The 14,717-nt window shown below is 38.0% G+C and overlaps 1 protein-coding gene across 2 annotated transcripts in view; it reads right to left on the minus strand.

Moving 5' to 3' along the window:
* The window catches only part of DEK (DEK proto-oncogene), a 40,431-nt gene that overhangs the window by 8,463 nt on the left and 17,251 nt on the right, over positions 1-14,717 (minus strand). For both annotated transcript variants that reach the window (XM_002816465.6, XM_054557262.2), the window contains 2 exons: positions 4,737-4,872; positions 3,804-3,952 (listed from right to left, as the gene is read on the minus strand). In XM_002816465.6, the coding sequence (XP_002816511.2) occupies positions 3,804-3,952; positions 4,737-4,872 (285 nt within the window). The remainder of the gene's footprint in view (positions 1-3,803; positions 3,953-4,736; positions 4,873-14,717) is intronic.

Raw genomic sequence — 14,717 nt, forward strand, 5'->3', positions numbered from 1 at the left:
ACCTAGGAATCCAACTTACAAGGGATGTGAAGGACCTCTTCAAGGGGAACTACAAGCCACTGCTCAACAAAATCAAAGAGGACACAAATGGAAGAACATTCCATGCTCATGGATAGGAAGAATCAATATCTTGAAAATGGCCATAGATAATTTATAGATTCAATGCCATCCCCATCAAACTACCAATGACTTTCTTCATAGAATTGGAAAAAACTACTTTAAAGTTCATATGGAATCAAAAAAGAGCCTGCATTGCCAAGACAATCCTAAGCAAAAAGAACAAACCTGGATGCATCACACTACCTGACTTCAAACTACACTATAAGGCTACAGTAACCAAAACAGCATGGTATTGGTACCAAAACAGAGATATAGACCAATGGAACAGAACAGATCCCTCGGAAGTAATACCACACATCTTCAACCATATGATCTTTGACAAACCTGACAAAAACAAGCAATGGGAAAGGATTCCCTATTTAATAGATGGTGCTGGGAAAACTGGCTAGCCATATGTAGAAAGCTGAAACTGGATCCCCCTTCCTTACACCTTATACAAAAATTAATTCAAGATGGATTAAAGACTTAAATGTTAGACCTAAAACCATAAAAACCCTAGAAGAAAACCTAGGCATTACCATTCAGGACATAGGCATGGGCAAGGACTTCATGTCTAAAACACCAAAAGCAATGGCAACAAAAGCCAAAATTGACAAATAGGATCTAATTAAACTAAAGAGCTTCTGCACAGCAAAAGAAACTACCATCAGAGTGAACAGGCAACCTACAGAATGGGAGAAAATTTTTGCAATCTACTCATCTGACAAAGGGCTAATACTCAGAATCTACAAAGAACTTAAATTTACAAGAAAAAAATCAAACAACCCCATCAAAAAGTGGGCAAAGGATATGAACAGACACTTCTCAAAAGAAGACATTTATGCAGCCAAAAGACACATGAAAAAATGCTCATCATCACTGGCCATCAGAGAAATGCAAATCAAAACCACAATGAGATACCATCTCACACCAGTTAGAATGGCAATCATTAAAAAGTCAGGAAACAACAGGTGCTGGAGAGAATGTGGAGAAATAGGAACGCTTTTACACTGCTGGTGGGACTGTGAACTAGTTCAACCATTGTGGAAGACAGTGTGGCGATTCCTCAAGGATCTAGAACTGGAAATACCATTTGACCCAGCCATCCCATTACTGGGTATATACCCAAAGGATTATAAATCATGCTACTATAAAGACACATGCACATGTATGTTTATTGCGGCACTATTCACAATAGCAAAGACTTGGAACCAACCCAAATGTCCAACAATGATAGACTGGATTAAGAAAATGTGGCACATATATACCATGGAATACTATGCAGCCATAAAAAAGGATGAGTTCATGTCCTTTGTAGGGACATGAAGCTGGAAACCATCATTCTCAGCAAACTATCGCAAAGATAGAAAACCAAACACTGCATGTTCTCACTCATAGGTGGGAATTGAACGACGAGAACGCTTGGACACAGGAAGGGGAACGTCACACACTGGGGCCTGTTGTGGGGTGGCGGGGGAAGGGGTAGGGATAGCATTAGGAGATACACCTAATGTAAATGACCAGTTAATGGGTGCAGCACACCAACATGGCACATGGATACATATGTAACCTGCACATTGTGCACATGTATCCTAGAACTTAAAAGTATTAAAAAAAAAAAAATTGTTTGCCCCTTGTTCTTTCCCTGCAAAACCCCAATCCCAAATTGGTCTAACTACTCATTTTTCTATGGTTAAGCCCAGACTACAGATTGCTGTAGGAAAGTAGCTTTGAAGAGACTGGTCTCATTTTCAGTTCACGGCATTCATCTCCAAAGGCTCCTCCCCCTGAAGCTCCCAGTCAGGGTCTCCTTTCATTTCCACCAATGGCAGTTTCATCTCCTTATTCAAGTGTCTCACACTGCTACTGTCAGCCAAAAAGCCATTATTATGAATTCCTTCAATTTTCTGACAGCTCTTTCCCCTCCAGTTGTATCTGGATTCATCAATGGTTCTTAATTTTCTTTGCCTCCACAGGACCACCCTTAACCTCTCCTGTAACCTCTCCTTTCCCACCAAATTGCTTTCTCCCCTCCACCCTACTACCCATTAAAAATACTTTCTCACCTACCCCCATTTACCTACTATTTTCCTTCCAAAGACAGCTGCTTGAAAGAGAAGCTACTTTGTTCATTTTCCTCACTATTCATTAATAACTCTTGCTTCTACCACCCTATGTCATCATCTCCTAATTGCAGACTCCAAAAAAGGTTAGGTCCTTCTCACCTGACCTCTCCATGTTATTAATCCCTTTAAAAAAATTACATGAAGGTATTCACAAAAATCCTTCTAATGGACAGAACTAATTTTCTTTGACTTCCTCTCCACTCCACACTGTCATTTTAATGATGATATAACTGGGTGTCCTGCCTCTCTCATCTCATCCTTTGCTATTCCATTGTTCTTAATGTTTCTAGGATAACTTTTAAAAATATGATTGTGTTATGCCCCTGCCAAATCGCAATAATCTACACAGCCTCTGAATTCCTCATTTATTTCAGGAAGAAACTCAAACTCTAACATGGCATATTTAAGATCTGCAAAACTCTAATATTTTCTCCTAACTTCTGTGAGGACTTCTTTCCAATCCTAGTCTTGAGACATGTTGAACTAATACTATTCCTTGCAATTATCACTTTGGTTAATGTGTTATTGTTCCTCAACTGTATGGAATGGGTGATGCTCCACTAGGAAATTCAGTTAAGAGCTCTTCCGAGATGCTTTTCCAGATTTCCCCAGCCTCAAGTAGGGTGCTTGTTCTGTGGTGCTGTAGTACCTTCCGTATTCTCCTAACACAGCCCTCGCTTACAATGTTTTAAACTAAAATACTTATCTCTTTCTATCCCACTAGACTGTAAAGCTCCTCTTGAAAGCTAAGTAATGGCTTCTCTGGTTCCATCTGTAACATTAAAAAAAATTTTTTTTGGTAGAGGGGATCTCACTATGCTGCCCAGGTTGGTCTTGAACTCCTGGCCTCAAGCAGTCCTCCTGCCTCGGCCTATCAAAGTGCTGGGATTACAGGCGTGAGCCACCACATCTAGCTTCTACCTGTGACATTTAGCCCAGTGCCTGAAATGTAGTAGAGAATCAATGAATGGTGAATGAATAAACAAAATAATAATCAATGTCCTTTAAAAAAGCATAGCCTATTTCACTTTTGGTACATTCCAAATTGTAATTTTATTGTACCACAATAGACAAGTTTCTAAAATTTCCATAGAATCTCTATGGAATCATATTCAAGACTAGGCCACTTTATTTCCTGAGAAGTATTAGAAATATTAGAAAAACGTTACAGAAGTCTGAGTTAAGAACCTAATCATTTATCATTTAGCACACTAACAAGAGAATAAGGCGGTTCATGAGATTCTGCTTCTTTAAACTAACATAAACTAAGGATGCATCAACAGAAACAACCTGCAGATCAGAAAAAGAAAGTTTCCTATGTGGTTTGGAATGTATCACTTTAACTTTATTCACTCTAACTTTATTCTTCTAATGTTATTTATAAAATAACTCCATTAGGACAGAGACTTTGACTATTTTATTTAAAGTGGTATTCCAGCACCTGTAAGGAGATCTGGCATATAGTAGTTCAATAAATCTTTCTTCAATAAGTGAATGCACATAAGTATTTAGCTTCAAATTATAAGTGAAAGAATTTTTCTAGCAAAAGCAAAATAATCTAAACATTTGTCTAATTACCTTTTTGCAAATCTGTTTCATTGTGACTTCTTCCAAGTTAGCACTGGCCAGTAATTTCTTTATTGTTTCCTTTAACTCTTCATCTGTAGGGGGTTTCTTCAACTTTTTAATTAAAGGTTCATCATCTGAACTATCCTCAGACTCACTTTCTAAAAGTAATATAATAATAATTTTTCTTACACAGTAAATTAACATTTAACAAAGGCTGAGATGAATTTTAAAAAGCTTTCAACAGATTCTCAAAGGGGTACTGGATCAAAAAAATTATAAATCACTACTCTACAGGTTACCTATAAAACATGCATACAAATTTTATGTCAATTTGAAAAATCAAAAACTATAAAAAACTGGTATACAGGTTGGGCATCCCTAATCCAAAAATCCAAAACCTGAAATGTTCCAAAATCCAGCTTTTCAGAGCACCAACATGACACCACCAGGAGGTAATTCCATACCCGACCTCATGTGATGAGTCGCAGTCAAAACTTGGTTTCAGGCCAAGGGCAGTGGTCCAAGCCTGTAAACCCAGTGCTCTGGGGGGCCAAGGTAGGAGACTCGCTTGAGTCCAGCAGTTCAAGGCTACAGTGAGCTGTAATGGCACCACTGCAATAAATAATTTATTTAGTTAAAATATTAAACTACCTTCAGGCTATGTAAGATGAATATGAAACATGAATGAATTTCATGTTTAGACTGGGTCCCATCCCTAAGATATCTCTCTCTGTCTCTCTCTCTCTATATATATATATTGCAAAATCTGAATCACTTCCTGTCCCAAGCATTTCAGATAAGGGATATTCAACCTGTATTACTTCTCCCCGCAATGTTTTCTGCAGTGTACCTGTTTCCCCCACACATTTAAATACTATGTACAACATATTAATATACATGCTATATCTTTAAAGTTGCTGATTAATGTTATTTCTAACATACCTTTTTTGGAACTGTTTTGATTCTTCTTGGTGGTGCTGCTATCTGCTTTCTTAACATTGGCACTTTTCACAGATTTTTTACTTTTAGCAGTAGCTTTCTGTTTAGGTTTTTCTCTTTTGGCTGTCTTTTTTGGTGGCTGTTACAAAAGAAAGCAAAAGTACACATATTGATGAGATTCAATGCTATCCTATCCCATCCCTCTACTTCCCCTATCCCCTTAATAATATTAGAGAAAATTAATATATTTGGTATCACCAATTAAAAATTCTTTTTGGGAGATGACTAATATACAACAATTTTATCCCAACACAAGTCTAAGAATGACAAATCACAATCACACACACAAAAGACTTGCCCATATTTATTCAACACTATGGATAAACTATATATGCATTACTCTACTTAATCTTGGTGGGGAACCCCTAAATATAGATATTATCTTCTCTTATTTATGTTCCCTCTCTCTCAACTGGAATCTTTTTTTTTTTTTTTTTTTTTTTGAGACAGAGTCTTGCTCCTTCACCCTGGCTCGAGTGCAGTGGCACGATCTTGGTTCAGTGCAACCTCTGCCCTCCCGGGTTCAAGCGAATTCTCCTGTCTCTGTCTCCCTAGTAGCTGGGATTACAGGTGCTCGCCACCACACACGGCTAATTTTTGTATTTTTAGTAGAGATGAGGTTTCGCCATGTTGGCCAGGCTGGTCTTGAACTCCTGACCTCAGATGATCCGCCTGCCTTGGCCTCCCAAAGTGCTGGGATTACAGGCATGAGCCACCATACCTGGCCTAGAACCCTGTGTTCACTGATGTTTCCCTAACTCCTAAAATAGTCTCTGGTATACAGTAGTTGCTCAATAAATACGACTATATGAGGAAACTAAGGCTCAGTGTGGTTACCTTGTCCACAGTCACATTAATAAACAGGCAAGATTCAAATACAGATGTGACTCCAGAACTTGTGTTCTTAAACACTAACCCATAGGTGATTAGACACAAACAAAATACATAAATATGGATAGATTAAAATGACAGGCCAGGCGTGGTGGCTCATGCCTGTAACCCCAGCACTTTGGGAGGTCAAGGCGGGCAGATCATGAGATCAAGAGATTGGGACCATCCTGGCCAACATGGTGAAACCCTGTCTCTACTAAAAATACAAAAATTAGCTGGGTGTGGTGGTGGGCACCTGTAGTCTCAGCTACTCAGGAGGCTGAGGCAAGAGAATTTCTTGAACCCTAGAGACGGAGGTTGCAGTGAATGGAGATCGCGACACTGCACTCCAGGAGAGAGACTGTTTCAAAAAAAAAAAAAAAAGACAAAATCAGAGTTCACCCTTTGTCTCGTGGAGCCTGTGAAATTAGAAAGCATTAATTCTTAGTTTAATTAATATTCCCAAAGGAAAAGCATCCTATTAAACACTCCAAGATAGTTTAAATTCTCCCATTTACACACCAAAACTACTGCAATTACTTGACAGAATGTTTCTCCAAATGTTTAACACTCTTGATTCCTGAGTGTTATCCTAAAGCAACCTGTTTTTGTTTTTTTTGAGATGGAGTCGCACTCTTGCTGCCCAGGCGGGAGTGCAATGGCGCGATCTCGGCTCACCGCAACCTCTGCCTCCCAGGTTCAAGTGATTCTCCTGCCTCAGCCTCTTGAGTAGCTGGGATTACAGGCATGAGCCACCACACCCGGCTACTTTTGTATTTTTAGTAGAGACGGGGTTTCTCCATGTTGGCCAGGCTGGTCAGGAACTCCCGACCTCAGGTGATCCACTCACTTTGGTCTCTCAAAGTGCTGGGATTACAGCCATGAGCCACTGTGCCCGACCAAGTCAACCTGTTTTTAAAGACATGAGCACTGTGTTGAACCTATCCTTTAGATTAAAGTATACAGATGAACCTGTTCCAAAGGTGGCCTTCAAGCTATTCATTGGATTTTAGTGTCTTTTTTTTTTTTATTAAAAAAAAAGAGATGATCTCGCTATGTTACCCATGCTAGACTCAAACAATCCTCCCACCTCAGGCTCCTGAGTAGTTGGGACTACAGGCACACACCACCGCACCTGGCTGGATTTTAGTGTTTGTCTTTCTTTTTGCTAATATACCATCGCTGTACCTATTTATACAAGCCTATCATCACCCTGCACTATCTCAATAATATACCACTGGCTGGGAAGCATGTAGTTTAACTGCTACTAAAAAATACATTTTTAAGGTGTCAAGGGGCTGACATGCTTCTAAAAGTAAGTACATGAATTTCCCATGGACTTTTGCGATTTACAGGCCATTTTAACTTACTTCCTAATTCTAAGAGATGTTCTAGATGGTGTGGGGCTATGGGACAAGTATCAATGATTTGTTATTTTTTATGATGTACTTAAACTAAGTTTTAAGGTTCATTAAGTGTCCATCCAGTTCATGTGAACTATATATTAGGCTCTGAAAGGGAATCCTAAAAATTCATAAGTTCTTTAGCACACTTAATACACAGAATAAAATAATCATGATTATATATCATTTTTTAGTTAAAGGGTAATAAAATCTGGACTTGTAGGTACAAGAAACTAAGTTATTACTGAAAGGGTTGAAGGTTGAGCAAAAGAAGCAACAATATTATCAATAATTAATCTCCATTCAAATTAGAAAATCAGAATTAGATAATTAAAATACTTCCAAAGCCTTTTAAGGCCTGCCATTAAAATTTTAGATGTGATACACAACATGGCATCATTTTAAAACCTGCAAATTGTTGAGTAGTGACAGTTTGTCAAAGCATAAACATTTACAATAATAAATAACAAGCCATCTCCATAAAATTTTACTTCTGTATAACAAAACCACATCTTTCTACATTTCATATCTGCTGTAAAGGATAATAGTTCAAAGAGTACAGGCTCTAGCGTCAAGCTGCCTGGTTTCAAATTCCAGCCCCAGTACATCTCTGGGCCCTTGTCTCATTTACAAAACAAAAGAAACAGTAGTTCCTATGGTTTTATGGGGAGTAGATACATTAACAGATGAAAGTATTTTTGGTAGTACCTGGCAAATAGTAAACACTAAATATTAACTATTATTACCGAGTGCTTCCTTTTGCAGAACGAGAAATTCTTTCATTATGCAAATATAATTTCCTCCAATAACTTAAACTTTCTAAGTGTATTCAAAAAGCAGGGTGCAGTGGCTCAATCCTGTAATCCCAACACTTTAGGAGGCTGAGATGGGAGGATCACTTGAGGCCAGAGGTTCGAGACCAGCCTGGGCAAAATCAGAAGACTCTATCTCTAAAAAACTAATTTTCTTTTTTTTAAAAGCAGGGCAGATATACAGACTGGAAATTAAAAACACAGTGAGACAAACTCAATAACAACTGTATTAACTAGCCATGATATATCACACTTACTTCACTACATTATGGTAGATATGACATGGCCCACAAACATCTATAGTAATACGTCATGTCATTTATACAGAATTTCATTTATCTTTAGCAACCAGCTGTAAATTCTTGTGTGATAAAGTTAAGGTAGGAATTTGGTACAGTCTCTTTTTTAGATTAATGCTGAGTTAAGAAATCATGAAAGCTGAACAGTAAAACTACTAATGAATTTGTATCTTGTGCTTTAGTCCTGCAGGTTTTCATCACTTTGGCTGCCCTGAAGGTTATTAGGTATAGGAGGAATAGGTCTTTGGAAAATGGGGGCATCTCAAAGGACATACCTTGGTATTAGGACACAATGGACAATTTTTGGCTGTCAAGGTAAATATGGGTAACCAGAATTTGGAGGTAACAGAAAAAAACACAGGGAGAGCTGACAAGGCAAGTTAAACCATGTCCACTTTAATTTTAGAAGAACTTTCAAATCTTCATTACTTTCATTCCTCCCCTGTACTTAGGAAAATCCCACTCATGATTCTAAACCTAGCTTAGCAATTACCTCCTCTAAATCTTTCACAATACCATCAATTTGATTAATCCATACTCTCAAAGTACTTGGCCTGCAATTCATTATCCCTACTTTATGGAAGGTATTGTGAAGCTGTAAGAACAAGGGTGTTACAGCCAAACTTCCTGATTCCTGAGCACCTGCATATATTTTTGAAGCTCCAGAGCTGACTCATCCAGCTATACCACATAAAATGAAAAGCACATTTACGGACTAGATTTGTCACCAAGACTTTTCTTTAAAGTGCCAGATAGTAAATATTTTCAGCTTTCCCGGCTACATATAATCTTTGTTGCATATTCTTCATTTTTTTAAACAATCATTTAAAAATGGAAAAACCATTCTGAGCTTGAGGGCTGTATAAAAACAGGCCGTAGGCTGGACTTGGCATACAGGCTACACTGCCTGCTGATTCCTAGATTATGAATTTTTGGAGCTATATACAGTAAAGACAGGAACCAGATAAAACAATCAACAGGACAATCCTCCAATTATCAAGTTTTTAATAGCTTTTAGTTTTAAGTTCTGATAAGCACAAGTGGATTTATACTCATTAACTTTCTTAAAGCTATTGCTTAGAATCAAATTTTGATCTAAATCAGGAATTCTAGAGAGAACTCTGAAGATAGAAGTACATAAACAAGCTTTAGAAAGAATACGAAGCCATGCACGGTGGCTCAATCCTGTAATCCCAGCACTTTGGAAGGCCAAGGTGGGTAGATCACTTGAGGCCAGGAGTTCGAGACCAGCCTGGCAACATCGTGAAACCCCGTCTCTACAAAAAATTAGTCAGGTGTGGTGGCACGCACCTGTGGACTCAGCTACTAGGGTGGCTGTGCCACAAGAACTGCTGAACCTGGGAGGTAGAGGTGGCAGTGAGTATCGATCGTGCCACTGTACTCCAGCCTGGGCAACAAAGCAAGACTGTCTCAAAAAAGAAGAAAGAATAATACGGCAGTCTCCCTTTATCTATGGTTTCTCTTTCTGCACATGGTTTCAACTACCTGTTGTCAACCATAGTCTGAAAATATTAAATGGAAAATTCCAGAAATAAACAACTCATAAATTTAAAATTGCATGCTGTTCTGAGTAGCGTGATGAAATCTCATGTCATCCTGCTCACGCCTGCCCGGGATGTGAATCATCTCTTTGTCCAGCATATCCACACTGTAGATGCTCCCAGCACCTTGGCCCATTAGTCACTAGCAGCCATCTTGGTTATCCTATCAACTGTTGCAGTATCATTGTGCTTGTGCCCAAGTACCCTTATGTGACTTAATAATGGCCCCAAAGCCCAGTAGTAGTAATGCTGGCAATTCAAACATGCCAAAGAGAAGCCATAAAGTGGGTTCTTTTAAGTGAAAGCTCTTTACTTAGGAAAGAAAAAAATCGTATGTTGAGGTTGCTAAGATCTATAGTAAGAACAAATCTTCTATATGTGAAATTGTGAAGGGAAAAGACCTTTGTGCTGGCTCTGCTGTCAAACCTCAAACTGCGAAAGTTATAGCCACAGTGCAGGATAAGTGCTTAGTTATGATGAAAAAGGCATAATTTCAGGGTGGGAAACATGAACAGAAACATGTCCCAAATGACAGCAATCGGGCTTGGCATGATCTGCAGTTTCAGGCATACACTGGGGGTCTGGAAACGTACTCCTTTCAGGTAAGAGGTGACTACCATAAAGAGAAAGCACTGAAAAAGGTTCTTTATATATTTATTATATCCTCAAATACAAAAATGAGGATATATACCTCACCTCTCATGGAGTCAAGACTAAATGAGATCCAAGATGTGAAAGCACATAGCATATACGCTTTGAATAGTTTCTTCCTTGTAGGTGCTAATAAATGCTTACTGAATGAGTGGTACTTCCTGGAAGACCAGAGGACGTGTCTCAGTTCTTTTTTTCTCCCACTTAGTAAAATGCTCAGGTATAGAATAAGACAATCATTTTGAATCAGTGAGAATAATGAATCTACCACCAAACACATTAGTCACACAACAATGCCCAGCTTCATGGGTTCTCTATAGTATGGGTTCAACCTACATTACTTTAGTTTCATCTCTCATTGCTCTACTTCTGGGCACACAACTCTAACCACAAGTTAGTCAAAGGCACCTTGCCTTCCCTGCTCCTTATCTGTGTTCACACGTACAACTTTCCTCTCCATTCCCAAGGTCAACTTGAATTGGCAGTACTTCCACTTCTACCCAAAGCCTTTCCTCAAGAGGCATGAAGATTTTCCTTCTTTAGAAATCCTATAATGCTAAGTATCAAATGGCATTTGCTTGGAAAATATCTTCTGTAACCCTAACAGCACTTAGCATACTCCCAATTCAGACTTGAGCAATCAAAAAGTGGTTATCTCAGAAATCAAAAGCCAGTGGGCAACAGAGCAAGAACCTGTCTCTACAAAAAATTTAAAAATTGCTAGCCACCTGGTGGCAGGATCACTTAAGCCCTGGAGTTCAAGGCTGCAGTGAGCCATGATCTCACCACTGTACTCCAGCCTGGGCAACAGAGTAAGACGTACAACTCTGTCTCAAAAATAAGTAATGTACTGACCCCCATTTTAAGTCTCTTTCAAAATATCTTGAAAACTTTAGTGATTATAATAAAAAACATTATATGGCATTATGAGGAAATAATGTTGAAAATACTCACAATGGTTAACATCTTGTTATTTAACCTAACTGGAGACAAGACTGAGTCTTTCAACAAAATGGAGGGAAAATTAGGTAAGTTTTTTTTAAAGAAAAAGCTGATTTCCAAATTGTCATGAGATTTAAAGATTCGAGTTTTGCTACTTCTCTATATGCTGAGTGGTTCAATCAGGACCCTCAACTATTTCTGATGTTCGAAAGGGGAACAAATAAAAATGAACAGCTGCCATTAATTTCACATAGTACAATGTACTATAACCTAAATGTTTAAAGGATCAGTAATACAGAAGTTTCAAAAACGTGAAGGGGATTCTCCCTGTCTCTGATAACCATGAAGGTACAGAATCAGAGGAATGACATAAGCACTTTCTGAAGGAAGGCAAAAAAAACTCTTGGGAAAGCAAGGCTTACCTATGATTTATAGGCAGCAGGGCTCTTGAAGGAGGGTCTCCAAAAAAGACGCCTGTCACAGAGCCAGAATTCTGTCCTCACAGCAGAAAGGTTGTACTGGGTGAACAGATGAACAAAATAAAAATTAGCTTAAAATACACTATTCTTTCAACAACTTGGCTGAGAAAACTCAGAATGCCAAGAGGAAAGAATGTGCAAGTCTAGTTATATTTCACAGAAGATTATGAAAGCAAGTTTAAATGGGTTTTAGTATGGTGATTATTCAATTCTGCCTTCCAACAAAAGGTTTAAATGGTTTATACAGATTTTGCAATTCCTCTGATCAACGTGTGAGAGGAAGAGATACTTTAGTTTTCTAAAACACAATGTGAAAGGACTAACAAAACTTTCACATTCACCTTACCACTACCAGATAATCCCTTGAATGGTCCAAATAGATAGTTTACCAAAAATTATAATGGAGTTTCTCTGACTTGGCAAACGTTGTAGGATGGCTCACTGAACAACCCACTTTTGATTTGCCTTCCTCTTATAAAGGTAGGAAAGCTGACACCTAGATCTCAGAGCTTCTCTTGCAGTTAGGTGGGCAGACGACAAAGTGCTGGCTGATGCCATGTATATGGAGATCTCTGGTAAAAGGCATCTGGGAAAAAAGCCAAAACATCACTAGAAGAAAACATTTTGCTCTTCCTTATCTGGAACATGAATACAATGTCTAAAGGTAAAACAACCACCTTGTGATCATGAAGTTAATTGCCATATACTAAAGATGAGAGATCAGGAAAGGATGGTACCCACAGCCTCAATTCCTTTCTTGAACTGCTGTACTGGCCCTAGAATTCCCTGTCTGTAGGCTTCTTGTCATGAAAGAAAAACAAACTCCTGTTTCGAACATTATTAGTAAGGCTGAGAATTATTTCAGCAGAAAACATTCCTGATAACATATGGCAACATTCAGATAAATTCTAAATACTCATAAAGTAAAACTCCACAGTTTGTTTCATACTTTCAAGACACGTATGAGCTATAAAAATTGAAGAAAGAGGTATTAGGATAAGATGAAAAATAAAATATGCTTTTAAAGGGTCTAAAAGACTGTTAGAATTGTTTTCTCCAATAGGTACTATTTCCCCCTTTTTTCTGTACTCTGCAGTAATTTCTCTATGCCTCAAGGTTAACACCTGTGAATAGCATGACCAAATGTGGTTTATGACCAAATGTGGTTTAACCTTAACGGCTCAGTGATACAGTTTGGCTCTGCGTCCCCACCCAAATCTCACCTTGAATTGTAATAATCCCCACGTCGTGGGAGGGACCCAGTGGGAGGTAACTGAATCATGGGGGGGGGTTTTTCTCATGATAGTGAAAAACTCTCACCGGCCCTGATGGTTTTATAAAAGGGAGTTGCCCTATACATACCCTCTTGCTTGCTGCCGCTTAAGATGTGTCTCTGCTCCTCATTCACCTTCCACCATGATTGTGAGGCCGCCCCAGCCATGTGGAGCTGAGTCAACTAAACTCCTTTATAAATTACTCAGTCTTGGGTATGTCTTTATTAACAGCGTGAGAAAGGACTAATACACTCATTTTAGCAATCCTGCCCTGAAGAAGCTAACCCAACATAGGAACCAGCTGATTTTCATAATCAGTTTAGAGAAAATAACCTGTTTATTTTCCTATTCTCTCATCAAAAGAAAAAAAAATCATCCACCACTTCCTTCCCAATTGCTCTCCTTTTACTGTCCTAAAAAGCCAATGTCCAAGAGACAAGCTAATAAGGAAATTCAAAATGGCTCTTTTATAAAGGAATTTCTTTCTGAACTTACTCTCACAAAGAATACTCTTTTATTTAATTACAAGGAAAAGAATTGCAAAACTATTGTGACTCACTCACTGCATATCATAAAAGCAGAGGTAGAGGTACAGGTACAGAAAACCTCAAACAAGTGCTTTAGCAATTATCAGCTAATATGCTAAATCTGACTTTTTTTTTTAAATTACTTTTGTAAAACTGTCATTTCAATTAACTATATAGATTTCAGTGATTTCATCTTAACACTGAATTTACTTATAAACACCTTAGTCTTCTACACATCTAAAGTTAAATATGAAACTAGGAGGAAAATAAATACAATTTAACCTCACATAATTAGCCAAAGGACTATAAACTTACTCTGCTCGCATAAGATTTCTTACTTCAACAATGAATAGAGTATATTTGACTACACAGTTCAAAATCCTCATTTTACAGAGGAAACTGAAAAAAGTAAAATCAATCTACCCAAATTCAGTTATTTACTCCAAGAAAAACAGAACAAGAAGCTGATCTTAATGAATAAGAGTCTTTTATTTATCAAAGAAAAATCTGTGTCAGAAAATAAACAGAATATTAACTCACTAATTTCCTATCACAAAGAAATCTACAGGCAATCCAAAACTTTCGTGACTAACTTGCAACTTTTCTTTATGGCTTCTTAGAAAAGAGGTCCTTTCACAGTAATGACCAAAAATAGCTCCATTTGTGAAGTTCCTAACATGGCTGCCATTTAGAACTGAGTCTTCATAAAATGGAATAAGGAAAAACAAAGTTGCCACAGATACACTGTTCCTCTTGCCAGAACTTACCTTTCAAAGGCCTTTCACAGAAACTGAATCAGCAATAAAAAGTTGAAGACAGTGCTAAATTTAAAGCAACAATGCTTGTTGGAGACACATTTGCCAGGAAAAAAAAAAGGGGGGGAACAATTTCTCAGTCCAAATTGTATTTTACATTTTATAAAATCTGTCAAGTACTAGCAAAGGTAGGAAAAAATCCCTCTAATAAAATATGATATAGCTTTTATATTGTGTGATTTCATATACCTAATGTTTGTAAAAGCATTTTTACATTTTCTTCTCCCATGGATTTTCATAAACTGACCTGGGTTTCTAGTCACAGACCCTAGATTAGGGCACTACAGAAG

This window comes from Pongo abelii, chromosome 5 (genome assembly GCF_028885655.2).
Source record: "Pongo abelii isolate AG06213 chromosome 5, NHGRI_mPonAbe1-v2.0_pri, whole genome shotgun sequence".
Lineage (NCBI taxonomy): Eukaryota > Metazoa > Chordata > Mammalia > Primates > Hominidae > Pongo > Pongo abelii.